General features: G+C 49.2%; 1 protein-coding gene across 1 annotated transcript in view; it reads left to right on the top strand.

Annotated features, from left to right (window-relative positions):
- Window positions 1-13,128, top strand: part of CMYA5 (cardiomyopathy associated 5) — an 87,829-nt gene that overhangs the window by 56,612 nt on the left and 18,089 nt on the right. Inside the window, exons 6-9 of the mRNA XM_062211965.1 lie at window positions 3,120-3,238; window positions 7,136-7,285; window positions 10,288-10,434; window positions 11,367-11,514. Coding sequence (XP_062067949.1) covers window positions 3,120-3,238; window positions 7,136-7,285; window positions 10,288-10,434; window positions 11,367-11,514 — 564 coding nt within the window. The remainder of the gene's footprint in view (window positions 1-3,119; window positions 3,239-7,135; window positions 7,286-10,287; window positions 10,435-11,366; window positions 11,515-13,128) is intronic.

Here is a 13,128-nt window from a genome sequence, read left to right as displayed (position 1 = left end):
ACATTTTATCATTTTAAAGTAATTTTGAATGCAGTTCCTAAATTGTAAATATTGCCTCTGGTTTACTTTCATGTCAGTTCAGGTTGTGAAGCAGTAACATAGAACACAGAACTGTGTATCTGTGATACACTAAAGTAGGAGGAAATGGATTTGGATTAGAAACCTGGTCTTTTTGGGTCATTGAAACCTCATAAATGAATCCTATTTACTTACAAAAACTCTGCTCTGCAGAGTGTTGCCAGTACGTCTTACGGAAATTACTTGTATGTTCATTTGTGTGTTTGTTTTTAAAGATTTATGTATTTATTTGAAAGTCAAAGTTACATAGAGAGAAAAGGAGAGGCAGAAAGAGAGAGAGAGGACTTCCATCCACTGGTTCACTCCCCAATTGGCGGCAACAGTTAGAGCTGTGCTGATCTGAATCCAGGGGCCAGGAGCTTCTTCCAGCACTTCCACGCGGGTGCAGGGGCCCAAGGACTTGGGCCATCTTCTGCTGCTTTCCCAGGCCATAGCAGAGAGCTGGATCGGAAGTGGAGCAGCTGGGTCTCAAACTGGTGCTTGTACATGATGCTGGCACTGCAGGCAGCAGCTTTACCTGCTCGGCCTCAGCGCTGGCCCCTCGTCTGCGCTGTTTCACCTTGCTGCTTCTCTCCGCCTCCAGTCCTGCTCTATCTCTAAAGGCAGTGCTTGTGTATTAAATGGCTTTTTTTCACAACACGAAAAAAAGCTTAAATTAAGGAATGCTGTCAAGCATATTTAGACTTAGCATTTGCATATCTTGAAAAACACATTTGCTTAGAAAACGCTGTTCTGTTAAGGAGATGCTTATTTTTTTTTCTCCACTTTGCTCTTTTGTGTTAAAATAATGAAGGAAGAGTTGCAACCAATGTAAGAGCTGCTGGAGAAAACATGTCCACTCACCATTCCATGTGCTGGTGTTAAAATCCAACAGGCCTGGGCATCGGTGATCTCGAGCACTTTGTGACATCTACAGCCAGAGTTGTTGGGCTCAGAAAGTCCTGCCTTTAGTTGGCGACTGTGCTGAGAAGGCCTGGCGTGCATCCTGGTCACCAGCTCGTGTTCATTCTGAGTCTGCATCTCTGCCCTCTGCAGCCCCAAAGCCTACACCAAATCGTGGGGCCTCCCTGGTCTGCTTGCACTGCTCCTTCCCCGACCCCTGCCAGGGTATTCTTCCCTTGCATGTGCACTGCTCTGGCTCTCCCTGCCTTCAAGAGGAAACGGAAACTCTGCGTGGGCATGGAAGGCTCTTGCAGTCGAGCCTTGAACCCCCTTTGGTTTCATCTCTGACTGTCCCCGTGTCACGTCCTCGAGGCTCCCCTCGGTGCCCTGTGGCCCTCGATGGTGCCCACTGCTCCCCTTGCTGCCTAGACAGCTCCCTCTAGTTCTTTAACACCCGGCCCAGCTGTCACCTCCTGTGAAGCTGTTACAGGACCAACTCCCCTAAATCCAATGATAGGCCGGTGCCATGGCTCACTTGGCTAATCCTCTGCCTGCGGCGCCAATACCCCGGGTTCTAGTCCCGGTTGGGGCGCCGGTTCTGTCCCGATTCTCCTCTTCCAGTCCAGCTCTCTGCTATGGCCCGGGAAGGCAGTGGAGGATGGCCCAAGTGCTTGGGCCCTGCACCCGCATGGGAGACCAGGAGGAGGCTCCTGGCTTCAGATCGGCGCAGCATGCCAGCCATAGCAGCCACTTGGGGGGTGAACCAATGGAAAAAGGAAGACCTTTCTCTCTGTCTCTCACTCTCTCACTGTTTAACTCTGCCTGTCCAAAAAAAAAAAAAAAAAAAAATCCAATGATAGTGGTTTGTTATTTCCAACCGTAGTAACTGTGGAAGGCATTCGTCAGATATTTCAGTTGTGTTTTATAATCTTTCCCCCTCACACTGACCCTGAAATCCAGTGTCCCCGAGATCCTGGCATCCTCACCCAAATGAGGTCGTTGGCTCCTTATTCATTCAGGATGCACTTATTAAATGCCTCCCACATGCTGAGGAAGGCACTGCAATGCGGCTGTGGGTGAGACAGTCCTTTCCTGCCTACGGGGTGCGTCCGGTGACGAAGGCAGATGGAACCCAGCCAGGCCAGGATAAGGGGAGGCAGCAGAGGGGATGCAGGGGAGCCTCTGCTGGGCTTGCCAAGGAGCTGTTTGGCTGGGGATTAAAATTATACGAAGGGAGGAACCATGCAAAAGTCTGGAGAAGACAGTTCCATTAGCAAGTGCAGATGTCCCCAAAGCCATGGCAGCTCAGCCCAAGCAGGCAGCCTGGTTGCTGGCAGAGAACTGCAATCCCCCACCGGAGAGGGGCGCAGGGGAGAGCTCCCTGCCCACTCTGGGGCCCCTCGGATAAATCCTCTTGCACACTCTCCTTTCCTGCTTTGTTCCTTCTGTTTGTTTCATTCCAGATTTCACCTGGATGGGAATGCTAGAGTTGGCCACAGTTGGCTTCCTCCCAAGAGGCTCTAGAGCCTGTCAAAGCTATAAGTTTACAAACTGCTATTCTGTCACTTGAGAGTGGCTGGCCTTGCAGTGCTGTTTGTGTGCACCTGGTGTGGCGCCTGGCAGGAGGCAGGTGAACCAGAGTTTGGTGACTGAATGCCTAGAAGCCCTATAGTGGGGCTCAGGGACATCAACGCTGTCCCACAAGGTGCGTGTGTATTCCAGACAGGCTCTGGACATTTACCTCCTTTAGGAAGGAAAGAAAATAACAGTGGAAATGGAGAATGTGTTAGGACGAGCCTTATCAAGAAAACATGTAAAACTGTACAGTTTGATGGGCTCTTTTCTAATTTGAGGATCTGGCAATGAAGTTTTCAGTATTTCCATTTGCCTAAGAACCTGAAGAAGAGATTTTAGACTTATGGAGGTTTTTCAAAAAGTGTCTGGAACCTGAGTGTTGTAATTATGCATGGATTTCAGAAATGCTTTGCACCAAAGACAGCCTGTCTGTAAGTGAAGTCGCCTAACACGTTTTCAGGCTTTGGAACTGTTGACGTCCTCTTTGGAGACAGAGGGGCCTGCCTGTTGCTCCCCTTGAGCCCGGGTGCTGACCGCTTCCTGACTGATGCCCAGCTCTGCCTCCCCCTGTCCTCGCCCCCCAGGTTGCTTTCTGCAATGGAGAGCACTGCTTCTCTAGAGAACGTGCCTGCTGCGTTTTCTCTCTTTGAACACTACGAGGACAGCTCAGCGAGAAGTGACCAGGTGCTGAAGCAAGTGGCCGGTAAGCACGTCCGTGTTAGTGACCCCGCTGGAATTCGGCAGTTTGGGCCTGGTCCTTTGTGGAGTGTGATAATCTAAAGACACAGACATGGAAGAAAGAAAGTGTGGGGCGTACAGTTTTAAAGAGAGGCTCAGAAATAAGGCTGGAGAGGAGAGCCCAGGTCCATGTCCAGCTGGGTGTCCTCCACAGCCCCTTGGACGCTGGGGAAACGGAAGGCAGAGGCGAAAGCCATGGAACCAGAGGGCCTCCTCTTTTTCTGTTTTTAAAAATAAGATTTCTCTCCTTTTTCTTCTTGGAAGAATTATTTGCTTCATACCAGCAGTCAGGTACAGAAGGGAAGAGAAATCAGATACTTTTGTAGGTGTCCAGCAGAATTTTCCCGGTGAGTGGCTGTCCCCTCTCCAGTTCTGTTCTTTTCCCTTTTGTTGCAAACTAAATAGATTAGCTCAGAGAACTCGGCTCAGCACCGCAGGCCGTGGCCAGCAGCCTCCCACTCAGCTCTGGGAAACATCCTGCTTGTCACAGTCTTCTTAATGTTCTGTATTAATAAACGAAACAACAGAACTTATTTAGGTTTCTGAAAGCTGCCGAGTTTCAGCAGAGTGACCAGTGTCCTTTGCTGTACCACGTGCCCACGTGTGTTCCTGTGTAGGTGGCCGTTGTATAGTGACAGCTAGCTTTCATTCCTGGAGAAAGACTTTCAGTTTAGTATCTATTGAAGGGTTACTATGTCTTTAAAAGGCAAAGAAACAACAACAACAACACACACACACACACACATCTCCCCAAATCCCACCACACCTGTAGAGAGTAAACAATGCAGTCATTTTCCTAGTGAGTTTTCTCCAGAAATAGCTCAAAACAGAAGGGACTTTTCCTTGTCTTCAAGGACATTAGACGAGAGCAGTGACTACCAACGAAGAAATCCTGATCCCCACAGCAGAGCTGTTGTTCGATCAGGATGTACAAGGGTCTTCAAACGCTTACGGGGAGATGGAATTTGAAAATATGCTTCTTTTGGTGCAGACAATTGGAATCCATTCGTAGTGTTTCCTTGATACGTGTTTTTCCATGAACTTTTCGAAGAGCCCATGTACATGTTTCAACACTTTGAACAACTGTTAGACAGCGAGAGGATGCTGTATACGTTTTAGGGGTCCTGTTTCTGAACGCTCTGTCCCTGTTCCCGGTGCCATATCAAAACCGCGAAGACAAGGTTTGAGGGTAAAGGAAAGAGAAAGTTGAATCTGTTGGCAGATGAGGAAGGTAGCTGACGCATGTCACAGATACGGGTCCTGCTCGGTGGGGAGCATCTGGGACTGATAGGAGGCTGTGCTGCTGAGCAGGTGCTGACCCCAGTAGGGGGTCTGATAACAGCAATCAGATGTGGGTGCATTTCCTGGGGAAGCTTGCTTGACAAGCTCTGCCCCAGCTTCCGAGACCCTTGGAAAAGTGGAGACACTCTGGGTGCTCCACGTCAAAATGTGAGAATTTTCTTTCTTTTTAAAGCTGAATAATATTCACCATTTTTTTTGGCCCATCAGTCGGTCAATCCACTTACTCACCCACCCATGGATGGGCAGTGGATTCCACTTCTTGGCGACTGGGAATAGTGCTGCTCACCTGGAACTTTTTGAGTGCTTGCTTGAATGGAAATCTGTATCAGGCCCCAGGTTCTGAAGCCCAAGTCGATTGATTAGTGCTTAACTCCGCGAATGGGGCGGCTCCTACAGGTATATTTCATCAGGCACAGGGAACCTAGGGAGGGATTCCAGTGCCTCATTCCTTAGCCCCTGGTAGAGAAGCCCTATGTTTCTGTTCTGTTCTGTTTTGCTATGTCGTTCACTCTAGTCTGTCACTATAGTGCTGTAGACAGAGTTGCTAACAGAATCCGGGCCGCGGACGTTCTGCCACACAGGAGTTGTAGATCCAGTCGTTGTTGGATTCCACCTATGGAATATTCTTATTCTCCTTCATTTTAAAATACTTGGGGAAGTAGAAGCCCTTCCTTGTTTTTCAGGAACTATGTCAGTGCTTTAGGGAAGGAGCACAATGGGAACAAGAGTATTTGTAGCCCACACATTTGCTTGATTCCCCACAACTGCTTCTTCCTGAAAATCAGGTGTTATTTTAGGTCAATTTTCACTTTTTAAGTTTGTTAAATTAAGAAAGAGAGATGTGAAAAGATGTTGCCACTTAAAAATCCAGAGGTGGCCCGGTATGTAATTCATAGGAACAAAAACAGGGTGCGTTTTCATCCCTCATCCTTAACGGGTTCTCTGTCCCAGCTCTCGAGACCCTTGGAACAGTGGAGACATTCTGGGTGCTCTTCAGTGACGCTGGTGTTTATCTTGGATGGACTGCCGTCTTCTGCTGGGAAGACAGTCTAAGATAGCATAAGGGTCTCGGAGCTGTTATCAGCTTGGGGGAGGTAGTCTGCCCGTGGCCTTCTGCTCACCATGGATCCCCAGGGCTGGCTTCCTGGCCTAGCCCCAGCTCTAGGAGTTCCCTGGTCCAGCCCCGTCTCTAGGAACTCCCTGGTCCAGCCCCAGCTCCTGTGCTCCTTTGCGGTGGACACGTGTGCCTCTGCACATGAGCACAACCTGCAGCTTGCTTCTCACCGCCCTGGGAGGGAGCGACACTGTTACTGTCTCCTCATGTTGGCAGTGTGGGTGCTGAGGCTGGGGGACACAGCTGGTGAGTGGCGGAGCTGGCATTTAACCCTGGGCCCACCTCCCTTTTCTGAGCCCAGGAGCTTACCCGTTCTGCCATCCTGCCTCTCGTTTAAACTCTTATTATTCAGCTCTTTATTCCTATTGAATCTTTTCAGTTTGTCTCCTTTTGTTCTATTCTTTAGACCCGTTTCCTTTTTCCAAACTTTTTGTTGAACTAACCTTAATTTCCTTTGCCTTTCAAGTCAGCTTTTGATAAATCTCCTAAGATCTGGCCCATATTATTTCTGCAAGCTTTCCCCTCAGGAAATTGTTGACGAGGAAAAAATTACCATGCACAATAATTTAGGAGCATGACATCTTTCCAACTATGGGAATAACCTTCTCCTCCAGTTTGTAATATATGTTCAGTGATTTTGTGTCATCAATTTTGGGAGAGAATTGCACAGAGCTTGATTTATAGTGTGGTATATGCCATTAGTGGTCAACAAATATAATCACACACTTCAAAAATCTCTAAGAAAGCATTTAGGAATATTATTAGCTTAAAAATTCAGAACAGCTGAGTTAAACCACGTGTCCAAAACTTATAGCTGACTCAGCCAACAGGTACTTTCCCCCCTGTGTAGTTTTTATTTTTTATTTTATATTTGTAAGTGTGGCTGTATTGGAAAGACAGTGGGGTAGTTGTTTTAGGAAGTGCTTTGTGATATTTTATGCATGTAAGCCTTCTTCAGCCTTGAAGGAATTGCAACTGTTTCTAAAAGCATCTCATTGTGTCTTTGTTAGAGTATGGACTTTTTAAACTACAGAACAATGAAACACTGGTTGTCTAGCAAAGCTTGTTTATGGAGGAGATTTTAACGTGAAGGAACATCAAATGTTTACATGCATCCGCTAGCCTGTATGAGTTTATTATGGGATTGCAGAGTGAAATTACCAAGTTACCCTGATCTGTCATCCATTCTTACTTACACCCATTTGGATTATATGTGTGCAAATAATCAATAGCATGCCAGATGGCGACACTCAACCGGGGAGGGATTACATCCAAGGATGCAATGGGCAGGAGGGTGTTGGGAGCAAGGGAGCCTTCTACTTTTACTTCCTGTGTTTCTGTATTGCTTAATTATTCTCAGCAAGCACAAGCCACTTTAGCAAACAAGCAAGAACAACCAATCGATAGGAACAGCATCAACTATGACAAATGTTGCCTGCATTGCAGTTCCACAGCCTCCGAGATTAGAACCTCAGGAACCGAATTCTGCCACGAGCACAACCATCGCCGTTTACTGGAGCAGGAACAAGGAGGACACCATCGACTCCTTCCAGGTGTACTGCATGGAGGGGCTGCAGGACGACCAAGACGCCAACGGTAGGATTGCGAGCACAGAGCTGTGTGCGCACGTGCTGCTTCTCACTGTGACATTTTCAATAGTTGTATATTATGACTACAAAGCATTGTAGCCACTTACAAAACAGCAGAACCAACAACAAAAACTCAGCAAGCGGAGAGTGAAATCATAACCTAGATCCAAAATTTGGAAATCGAGATCACGGGGGAAAATTGATAAATAACAAAATACTGGTCCACAGGAATATTGTAATTGAGATTCAGATTTGACTTTCAGCTCTCAGGAGAATAAGAGCAACTGCGTTTTCGGAAAGGAGGACACACTGGAGTTTCAGGAACAACGAAGTGTTTGTGCTGAGGTCTGAACGAGGAGTCCACCACTTGATGCAAATGTAGCGTTGGGTGCCATGTGTTGCCAGAAGTGTCCACTTGAGGCAGAGCAGTCATACAGAGTGAGCAGAGAGATACTTCATGGGCACACTACAAGGGAATGGCAGGCAGGCCAGCCAGCAGCTGTCTGCTGCAATAGGGATGCCAATTCAAGAGCCATACTTCTCTGTTAGGGTGAGTTTTCTTCCCATGAACCAACAGGTTTATCCTGTTGATTTGCATTTCTGGGTGGAGCTGGGGAGTCTGCACTGATTTGGGACTTTTCCGATGCCTTGGAGCTTCTCTCCACACACGATTGACAGTTACTCAGATTTACCTTTGTTAAGAGCCACAGACAAGCCTTAAAGGGGAATTTAGTGTCATGATTCTCAAGACATGGGCTAGGTATGGTGTAGTTTGGGGCTGTCCCAGTTACCGTGAGGACAGCAGGGGAACAGCTTGGCAGGTTCGAGCTGCATGTCTGACGGAGGGGCCTCTGCGGGGAGCAGTTTGCCCTCTGGCGAGGCAGGAAGCCTGGCAGCAGAGGCTGCACTTCCTGATCCCTCCAAGCTGGCCTGTGGCATTCTTGTCGCTGCCTTGCATAGAGCTGGCTAAGTTTCACTCCTGTTTCTTTCTAAAGGTTTATTCATTTTTCGAGAGGCAGAGTTAGAGAGGAAGAGACAGAAAGATCTTCTGTCTGCTGGTTCACTCCCCAGATGGGCACAACGGAAGGGGTTCTGACAGGCTGAAGCCAGGAGCTTCTTCCAGGTCTCCCACGTGGGTGGCGGGTGCCCAAGCACTTGGGCCATCTTTCACTGCTTTCCCAGGCCATAGCAGAGAGCTGGATCACAGCTGGAATGTGAACTGGCCCCCATATGGGATGCCGGCACCACAGGCCTACTATGCCATGGTGTTGGCCCCTCCCTCCTATTTTTGAGGATCTTTTCCCAAATCTGTATCGCAGCACCAGGAAACAAGTATTATATCCCCATTTGTAAATGAGGAAACTGGGGTGAGGTTAAGTCACTCGTTCAAGGGATTAAAACGTAGATCTTCAGGCTCCTAAATAAAGCTTGTGTTTTGGTGTTTGCCCCTGTGTCCAGTTACCCACGTGTCGTCTCCTACACCATGGCTCTCCAAGACCCATCGCCCGGGACACTTTTGTGCATGCTTTACTCCCACCCCACCCCAGACACTTGCTCAGTGCCCAGAACTGTGCTGAAGACAGCTGGCCAGGCAGAGACTGCCCTGCAGCACAGACCTGTGCCTGCCACGCCTCCAGGCATTGGCTACAAGCACTGCTGAAAGGAGGGAGCCCACACGAAAGTGAAAACGACAGCCAGTTCCTGGGCCACGGGGAAGTGTTTCCCGTGGCTGGGTCCCTCTGACCATCTCCAGGTGGAACTGTCTGCCCAGAAAGTGTAGCTCACTGGGAAAAGGAGAGGCACCTGGATGGACCTGCAGGACTGGAGAGCTCCTGTTGCTGTGGAGGGAGCCGTCTGTGTTCTTACCTGGAGGAGTCTTGCCGATGGAACCTTCAGGAATACAAAGCAGGCAACCTCCAGTTCACTGAAGAAAAGAGAATCGTCTGTGTTTTTAATAAGATTTATTTATTTATTTTGGAGGGCAGAGTTATATAGAGAGGTATCCCATCTGCTGGTTCACTCCCTAAGTGGCCCCAATGGCCAGGGCTGGGTCAGAAGCCATGAGCCTAGAATTCCAGCCAGGTCTCCCACCTGGGGAGCAGGGGCCTAAGCACTAGGGGCATCTTCTGCTTTCCCAGGCTCAGTAGTAGGGAGCCGGATCAGAAGAGGAGCAGCCAGGACTCGAAGTGGCACTGTTACAGAATGCTGGCATCACAGGTGGTAGCTTAACCTGCTGTGCCACAGTGCCAGCCACGAAAATCAGCTTTTTAAGGGAAAGGAAATTTTTAGTAAGGGTTGTCAGCCTGTCCTGAGGGTCAGGTGTCCAGATGGGCACTGAGTAGATTTTACTATGAAAATATTGACAGTACAGTAATTTACGAAATTTTGAAAGGAAAATGACCCAATTGGGCAAAAATGCTTTACAGAATAGTGTGTGGTCTATCAGATTGATTCACATATTTCTGTACATTGTGGATATCTCTAGTTGGAAGAGTTCTGGCATTCTTGAGAAGGAACCAGAATTTGAAATTTGGAAAGTCTTACTGTATCTAAAATAGTTCACTCATCTGTGACGATGCTTTGTAACATCGTAAGTCCAGAAGATAGGAGGTTGAACTTCTTTTATAACGTTCTCTTCTGAAATATTGGCATTGGCTCTCAGAAATTTTCTTGCTAATGTGTTACTGACACTTAAGCTAACATACATTTTATGCAATTTTAATATATGCTATTGTAATAAGTCAGTTTAATTATGGCACAGGAAGCTCAGAAACTTACTAATATGCTATTATCTTCTGATAAGTGTTCTCAAGTAACACTGTGTCATTCTAAATGTTTCTTTTCTGAATGCTGCTGTTTCCTTATATATTCCACAGTTATTCCATAATATCTGTATGAATGTGAGTTTGGGTTTTCTACTGGAAAAAATCATAGATAATTTTACAATAACTATAACTTTCTGTTGACTTTGGAAGATGCCTTAAAGTTTATGATTGTGTTTTATGCTAGAGTTGGTGGAAGAATACAGATTGACAGTGAAAGAAAGCTGCTGCATTTTTGAAGACTTGGAGCCTGACCGGTGCTATCAAGTGTGGGTGATGGCTGTGAACTTCACCGGCTGCAGCCTGCCCAGTGAAAGGGCGATTTTCAGAACAGGTAAGGGGATGCCAAGGAGGTGGCGGGAGGCACTACTCAGTTCATCAGAGAAGCCCAGGACAGCCGGGAAGTAGTCACTTAGTGCCTGCCGGGCCCTGGGTGCTGTGCCAGGTGCTGAGTACACAGCAGTGAGTGAGGCTGGGTCCAGTTCTGGAGATGCTAGTGGTCAGGTGGTCCTAGAAGATCTCTGACAAGGGCTGTGGGCCATGGTGAGCCCACTCCACTCCAGTGCAGGTGCCCGGGGCAGCCAGCGGGGGCAGGATCGTGACCTGCCGCTGGGGCTGTGGCATGTGGGGAAGGCTTTAAAGGTTGGCTGGGAATGATCGTGTTCCCGCAGCATGAGGCCTGAGACAGGGCGGGGGTAGGGAACAGTGGGGATGTGCAGCGAGAAGGCTCAGCTCCCAGAGGCTGTGTGAGGCTGGTGCCGGGAGCCCCGTCCTCAGCAGTGGTGTTGGGCTGGGACTGCTCGCTCATGATGAAGTCTTTTCCCCAAGGCTGCAGTAGGAAGTGCGGCGTCAACACGCCTGCATTGCTGTAAGGGAACTGCATCGGGGTCACGGGAGGATACAGCTTCCGCCACCGCTGTACAAGGAATTCTCATCAAGCAGCTGCTGGGGGCAAGGCCGTGGCTGTGTTTGGTGTAAAGGAGGTGGGCGTGTCCTCGCACGCGTCTGATGAAGCCGGGGTAGGGTTTGGAGGAAGCTGATGTTCCAGGCCGTTTGGGGGCGGGTAGGAGCTGGTGAGTTGGACGGCAGGAGAGAGGGGAGACTGACTTTTCTCTGCATAAATCTTTGCTCCATTTGGGCTTTCAATCCAACATATACTGTTTTTATTAAAAAGAAATAAAGAAAAAGTCCTGGCTGAGTGTTCTTCCAGAGAGCAGGGCAGCAGAGCTGGCACCACTCACAACTGACAGGGCTTCCTCTCTGCAGCACCCTCCACCCCAGTGCTGCGCGCGGAGGACTGCACGGTGTGCTGGAGCACGGCCACCATCCGCTGGCGACCCACCAGCCCGGAGGCCGCGGACACCTACACTCTGGAGTACTGCCGGCAGCACTGTGCCGAGGGCGAGGGCCTCAGGTAAGGGCCGCGCCCCAGCCACGGGGCTCCATGAGCAGAGCATCCTAACATTGCCACGGGCTCATCGAGCTGTTGGCGTGATCTGTGGCTCCATCGCCGTTCGTCAGTGAGCTCCACGTTTGTAATACAGCACCTGCTACAGTGCAGAATCCTAGCTCCCTGGTGAGAAAAACGTTTGCGGATTTTAACAGGAGAGAATATCCTTTGAGGTATATTTAACTTGAGTCATTAGACAAGGTTTATGCATGCGTATGCCCTTTCTACTAGCAGTATCAGCATAGATGCATCACCCAGCTAAGGGCGAGCGTTGAGGTAAATCTGGACATCTCCAAGACTTATCAGCCACGTAAAGGAGCTGATTCCATATGTGGGATCTCAGAGGCATGCCTGCCCCTCCCACAGCCCACAGAATCGAAGGAAAAAGAAATGTGAAGCTCTCTCCCCAGAAAGGTGAGGCCGAGTCTTTGAGTAAAGGACTGTGTGTCCGCTCGGCATCTGTAGCTCTGCACTCACCTACCGCGGTGACCTGGCTGTCCAGGAACTTGGCTCGCCCGGATGGATGTGCAGATTATTACTGTTAATATTCACACTTTGATACGAGACATTGTCTCAGTTTTTCTTTTCCATCCATGTTTACTGCGGTAGACTGTTTTGGTAGGATTTGGAAATTAGGAATACTGGTATGAACTCAGTTTTTTAACAGCGTGTATTATTGAAGCTCTGGATTATCTTCATGATCCATCAGCAACTATGTATTCAGCTGTGGTGTGAGCTTTCCTGTGACTGAGGAGTAGTTACAGATTCCTCCAGGTTGAATCATGCCTGGCTGCGCTGGGGTGGGCGGGGTGAGCATGGGCGGGATGTGGGCATCTCAGCTGAAGCGAGAACATGGCAAACGCACAGGAAACAGCACCTCTGCTCCCGGGCCGGCTACTGGGAGGCGGCGTCAGCAGTCAGCAGAGAGCTGAGCGCGACCTCGGCCAGGGCAGAGAACGACATGACTGCCGTGTGTGCCGGTCGGTGTTTCAGGACCACAAGCATCACTCTCACCCTCACCAGAGCTCCGGGAGAACAGACTTGGAGAAGCTGCTGGGCTAGGGAGTGGCGATCAGGAATCCAGTCCTGCTTGTCCCAGATTTCAGGGTCCAAGCTGCTGTCCCGTTTCCTGTCTCAGGAGGGTCCTGCACCTTCCCTGGGCCAAGCCCCTGATGCTGTGAGACCACCATCAGTCCCCAGCTGGCATTTGCAAAAGCTGTAGCAGCACAGTGGACACTGACACCAGCAGAAATCGGCAAACCCGAGACCTGGTAGCCGTCTCACTAAGGGGAGCCGATGTCACCTCGAACGTCCCCGAGGGCAGAAGGGAAAAGGGGGTACAAGGAGGAGTGCTGTCCGCTGGGCACCTTCTGTGTGCCGGAAACTGTGTGCACGCTCATTTAACCTCCTCGGCAGTCCTGAAGGTAGGGTCGGGTCCCTTAAATCAGACTGAAGAGGTTAGATGATTTAGCCAGTGAAGCACACAGTGCAGGGAGCGCTGGGGTCAGCATGTAAGCCTGCTTCTGTCCCATTCTTTGTCCTTGTTGAAAGACTTGTTCTGTTACACGGACTGAGCTA

This window comes from Lepus europaeus, chromosome 15 (genome assembly GCF_033115175.1).
Source record: "Lepus europaeus isolate LE1 chromosome 15, mLepTim1.pri, whole genome shotgun sequence".
Lineage (NCBI taxonomy): Eukaryota > Metazoa > Chordata > Mammalia > Lagomorpha > Leporidae > Lepus > Lepus europaeus.
Note: the sequence above shows the minus strand (reverse complement) of the source record. Positions and strands in the feature narration are given on the sequence as shown.